Source organism: Psittacula echo (genome assembly GCF_963264785.1).
Source record: "Psittacula echo genome assembly, chromosome: 5".
In the NCBI taxonomy this organism is placed as follows: Eukaryota; Metazoa; Chordata; class Aves; order Psittaciformes; family Psittacidae; genus Psittacula; species Psittacula echo.
In genome coordinates, this window is record NC_137739.1 from 39,940,477 (window position 1) to 39,946,476 (window position 6,000).

General features: G+C 42.9%; 1 protein-coding gene across 1 annotated transcript in view; it reads right to left on the reverse strand.

The window, feature by feature from the left end:
* Positions 1–6,000, reverse strand: part of SMOC1 (SPARC related modular calcium binding 1) — a 135,439-nt gene that overhangs the window by 3,847 nt on the left and 125,592 nt on the right. Inside the window, exon 11 of the mRNA XM_080619313.1 lies at positions 5,033–5,280. Within this exon, the coding sequence (XP_080475439.1) occupies positions 5,033–5,280 (248 nt within the window). The remainder of the gene's footprint in view (positions 1–5,032; positions 5,281–6,000) is intronic.

Sequence of the window (6,000 nt, forward strand, 5' to 3'; positions counted from 1 at the left end):
CCTCAAAAACAACAGTACACCAAGCATGACGTTGACATGAAAGACAGGAAGGAACATGGCAGATAGTGATAGCTGGTTATTAACATATACCTGAGAAGCCCTTGGGTATTACAGAGTAACATCTCATCATTCAGAACGTTTTATAATGCAGAGTATTTGCTCAGCCTCACAAGTATGCTATTTTGGGTAACAATTCTAGCCATGCTAGATTAGGCCAGGTGTCTTTCAAAAGGAAGAGCCCCAAGGAAATCCTGGCAGCTTCTTCTAGGTAGAAACAATCAGATATACCAAGTAAAGCTTTAACCTTTGATAAGGGAGGAACGTGTTACCACAAGCTTTACCTTGTATTCTCAACACAATAAGGATGTCCTGATTCATAATAACCATCAGTAACTTCCCTCAAGATTAAGGGTGACAAACTATAGCCCCTCTACTGAGCTCCAAAGGAGGATATCTGAACAAAGCAAACAAAACCAGGCACTGAACCAATGAAGCTCGTTTACATTCTAATCTATTAGGTTCGATATATTTTTTATATATATATATATGTATATACACACATATATTAGATGCCCTATGAATTTCCTTTTTATTAACTCAGTTATTACCTGATTGCAGTTTTCTTATAGCCTCTTAGACTACTGTCAGCTTTCTACCATCATCAGTCCAGAGGCCTTTCCCAGGTGACTGCTCCTTGCTACCTGCTCCCACACAGCTGCTCCCACATCAGTGATGTAGAGCATCCTCATTCCCAGAAGTCTCTCAAGCATGCAGAGAATCAGTTAGTTCTCCAGATATCAGTAAGAAGGCTCCCAAACATCACTGAATTAAATCTGCTGGTTAGATTGTCCATTATTTTTCCTTCTTTCTGTAGTATTAGCTCAGCTCCAGTAGAAACTGACATGCTGTTTAATTACACATACACACACTCTCTTTTTAATTAAGATATTAAGATATTTTTATCCTGTTTCTGGACTGTACTCTTGGTAGCTGGCTGTGGGCATAGAATGTGTCTGGGTTCCAGAAGCCCTCATGGCCTGTGAAGTGTGCCCAACACCTACCATCTGACAAGCTCTTGGATGGCAAAGCAATCACAGGATCTGAACTGGCAGAAGGAAACTTCCTGTCAACTGGTGGAGGGACATTTCTTTGCAGTTTAATCCCTTAGCTCGTCTTTGAGCAGGCACAAAATGCTGACTTTGTCTTCTGAATTTGGAAGAATATAGAGGCAAAACTCAGCTCCAGCATTTTGCAGCCAGCACAACCAGTATAAGCCTTGCTCTGATCTGCAGTCCTCCTCTCCAAGACCTCTGGACTCCAATTAATCTTGGGTCCAGTAACAATCCAGCAAAGCTTTAAAATGCATGTCTACCTCTTCTCAAGGACCCTGCCTTTTGAATAATGCAGAGAGCTAAATTTGCTCTTAGATCACAGATGGTTGTTCCCCCCTTAACTCAGGCTTTGCAGACTGCACTGATGAATACTAACGTTAAACAGCCCGTAAATCAGTCTATTTTCCTTTCACAATCCCTCAGACAGACAATCCTAGATCAAATGATGGCAAAGACTGTTTCAGGAGTGCTTCAAGCTGCAAGCTCCCCAATTCTGTTCTGCTGCAGTTTAAGAAACCATTGGCAGGCTTCTGCAAGTCCTCAATGGCTGGCTTTATGTGGCTACTCCATTCTGAGATCCAGGAATGGCATTTTTCCATCTGAGTTACCTCTGAGAGAAACACATCTGGTTTAAGCAGATGGGCAAGAGCTGCGCCCATGGCCACCAGACCGAGCAGATTTCCCAGTAAGTTTCTGGTTCATCATAAAGATGGCAAAGAGGAAGAGTTACTGGCAGACTAGGTAAATATTTTCCTCACTGAAGAATCACTGGCTGGCAGCACCATGTATTAGGGTACCACAGGCATCAGAGAACATGCTGAGAAGGGGAAGACAGACAGAACTATGCATCTCAGACAGGTTTGATCCTAAGTTGGAAAGAGCTCAGATTCAGGTTGGTCCTTATGAATATTCCAACTGAATCCTTCCACATAAATCTTACTTATTTAGACTATCTAGGGCTCAAGAGGCATATGACAGTGCTGATTTATCTATACCCTGTGCTTCCTTCACACAACGCTATTTCCATGTTTGGATGGAGCTGGCAAAAAAAAACCCCAAACTGAAAACCAAACCAAAAAACCCAACAACAACAAAACCCAAAACACAAAGGCAGAAGCCTTAATGTTTATTTTGCTCAGCATCCCAAACCCTATAAAATTTGTATTCTTTTCAAAATCATTACAAGCGTTCAGTTTGCCTGGCAGGAGGCACACTCACCTGGAATGATGACCCGTTTCATTTTAGTCCTTATGCTGCCGGATACCCAACCAGGATTTGGAACATCTGAGGCAAGTTCATTTGAAATGGAGTATATCAAGGGGAAATGATGATTTTCCTTGTCTCCCTCCAACCCTTCCTCAACCAATCCAGACCAGAAAAAGCTTTCCAACAAAGCTTTTGTTGAAATAGAAACTTTTCCATGAGAAGTTTTGGTTTCATCTGACTGGCAGTTTACAAGTGAAAGTATGTCACCAAAAAGGTTCCCCACTAGCTCTTGGCTTGCACCCACAGTGACCTCAGCCCCAGCAGATGTTTGGAGGCCATGATACAGACAAAGAAATAGACAACAAATGCATGGACTAGTTGACTGACTAAATACGCCAATGATTAGGATAAGGGAAAGCTGGAGAAAGGATAAGCTATTGGTTATTTCTTAGTTTCTTGTGAATAGAAAGCAGAGCCAGCATGTCATCTACCACCTCACAAATTTGTGCCTTCTTAAAAAAGATCCATTTACAAACTTGCTTACTGCACCTCTAAGAACCTCCCTCAGTTCTTTCCTACATGTTAGTACCTGCCCCCTTGTCCTGGGTTCAGCAGCAGCAGTCAGTTTTTCTCCTTCTTAGTAGCTGGTGCAGTGCTGTGGTTTTGACTTTCGGCCTGGGAATAATACTGATAAAGCTGATGTTTTCAGGTGCTGGTCAGAATGTTTACCCTGAGCAAGGACTTTGTGAGTCTCATGCTCTGCCAGGGAGGAGGAGAAGCCAGGAGGAAGCAGGGACAGGACACCTGACCCAAACTAGCCAAAGAGGTATTCCATACCACAGCACGTCATGCCCAGGGATGTAACTGGGAGCTACCCAGAAGGGCACGTCCTCTTTTCTGTCGGGCTCTTTTCCGGCAGGCGGTATCGTATTCTCTTCCCTTGTTATTTCCCTTATCATTATTATTATTGGTGGCAGCAGTAGTGATTTGTGTTATACCTTAGTTACTGGACTGTTCTTATCTCAGCTCATGGGAGTTACATTCTTTTGATTCTCCTCCCCATCCCTCTGGGAGGTAGAGGGGGAAGTAGACTGCGTGGTTCTAATTTACGGCCTGGGCTTAAACCACGACACCCCTGCACTGCCTCCCCCACTGCTTTTTAGCTCTCAATATCCTTTAGTCCCCTTCAGTCCTCCTTCCACTTAACTTGGCCATTTATCTTTGATCCTCAAGGCCCCTCAGGCCTTCAGTAAGTATGTGGAGCTGTACCTCGTACAAGGTCAGAGCTCCTTTTTGCCCACAATCCTGTCCTCATGCAAGAGAATAAACTATGAAAGGTCAAGCTGTGTTCTTAACAAATAGTTGGGCAATCAGGCACTCACATTGTCTCACTGTTTTCCTTTCCCTTTGCACAGGCTCAAAGATTCACATTTTCATCCTTCTCACCCTTATTTTTTTTTACCTTCCATAAACTACATTTTGAACACTTGGTTGGCCAAGGCAGCAGATTCCAGAAAGCCTTATTCCAGGCCAAATAGCAATAAAACTCATTTGGCGTATTCATCTTATTGGGAAGGTAATAAAATTAAGCAACAGGGTTGCTATTTTGGTATGTCATTCCTCAGCAAGGTACCAATGACAAGCAAAAGAACTTCCACTGAGCTAGGGAAGCTGAATGCTTCTCACAGCTGACAAGTAATGCAATAGGCATATTAGGATAACTAAGGTGCTTGCAAAGCACCTAGAAAAGGCAACTTCCCAACACCCAAATGCACTGATTCCATTTCCACTCATGTTAAACCTGAAGTAAGAACTAACGTAAGGTTAAGCCTGGAGAAAGAAAGCTACCTACCCTTCCCAACTGGCACAACAGTTATAACAAGAGCTCTCCACCCAGCCAAAACACCTGCACACGAAATTAGTCCTTTGGAATCTCCCTGTTTGCCTTCTCCTGCCAAGCAAGTCTGTCGACAGTCAAGAATGACCCATAATTATTGAATTTGGGTTGAACAGTTTAAATTCATAAAATTTCTAAAAATATTAATTTGGTCCAGGTCCCAACAGAAGATGAGGTGAAGAATAAAGAGGAAGAAAAGGAAGGAGAGTGGGTTGGCTCCTCAGGCACTAAACAGAAGGGAAAATATGTTATTCACATTCCCTATTTTATACCTCAATCTTAAAGTGTAATTTAACTGTGAAATAGGGCAACAGTACAGCCCTGTGCTTGCTTTCTGAGTTGTTCCCTCTGCTTCATCCACCTTCCTGCATGCTGGATTTAGCAATGAAAATGAATATTATTTCTGCAAGTCAGCAGGTTCTCTGGAGAAGGACTGGGTCTGTGCTGGCTCATACATCATTCAACCTACGTAGTTTGAGACAACAGAATATTGTTACCAGTGTATTACTCAGAAGGGACCTGATCTGAACTACAGTTTCCAAGGACTTCTTACAGTACAAGCAGGGCTCTGGGCAAGGCTCACCTTTTTGCCCTGTTTGTGTATACAGGTTAGCACAAAGGTCTGTGGTAAGGGACGTAAGACAGAGCCATAACACAAATAACTAACCACATGTACATGGCAGGGTATTAATTCCACTTATTTTCTCACACAAACTGTGGCAATTTTGAATCACCTAGGAGAAAAACAGTTCCTGAGTTCGCTGTAACTCCAGGTCAATCTTTTATTTGCATGCAATAGAGAAGGAAAGGCACTCACCTCCTTCCTTGCTGACTCCTAAGCAACCTTTCAGTTCCTGAAGTGAGATTGACTTGTCCTTGTTGAGGTCACAGTAGTCAGTGAAACGTCGGGCACATTTCTTGGGCTTGGCTTTCTTCTTCACATAACGCTTAAAAGGCTTCAGCTCCCGCTTGTTGATGTCATTGCTGCTGTTGTTGTCCAGCTGACTGAAGTACCAGTGTACCACTCGCTCCTCCAGCGTGTGGCTGGGGTCTGGCTCTGAGAACCTGGAACAGAAGAAGCACAGGCCCCCGACAAGTGGGTGCTTTCACCAACACTGTCAAGCACATGCTCAGGAGCCAGAGCTGCTCGCAGTCAGACAGACCCTATGCCATATTTAGAGCAGGCAAAATACATAGGTCCTACAATCTCCTCCTTTTAGCTAGGCTCTTTTGAGATTAACTCATTCTAAAAATGTCCTTCAGCATTGACAATTGGAGCCAAGAGATTCCTGGAGACAGATACCCTCAGTAGCTCTGGTTCTCCTCACCCCAGTTGCTGAAACTCTGCCTAATCCCAGAAGGATCCTCTTTAGAGGGCAAGAGGCAATCTCTATGATCCTTTTGACCCTTGGGCTCCCATTCAAGTTACCAGCAGAACAGCCGTGTCTGCTGTCATGGTAGTTTCTGTGATAGCAACACAGAAACTTCCATTTCTAAACTTCAGAAACAGAACAAATTTATTTTATGCAAACCACATTCAATATTTGAAAATGTCCTTGGCAAGATGCAACATTATTGCTGTATCTATTTATATGATCTGAACTCCTGTGCTGTATTTTGAGCATATTTAATGCTTTTCACATGGTTGATTTATACACAAGAATTCCACAGCAGACAAGCACCACAAATCCATTAAAAGCAATACTATTGGAAATGGCTACTTCAGTTTGCTTCATTTCTATCACAAATTTGACATATTTGGCTCCCATTTTCTTACTCTGGACA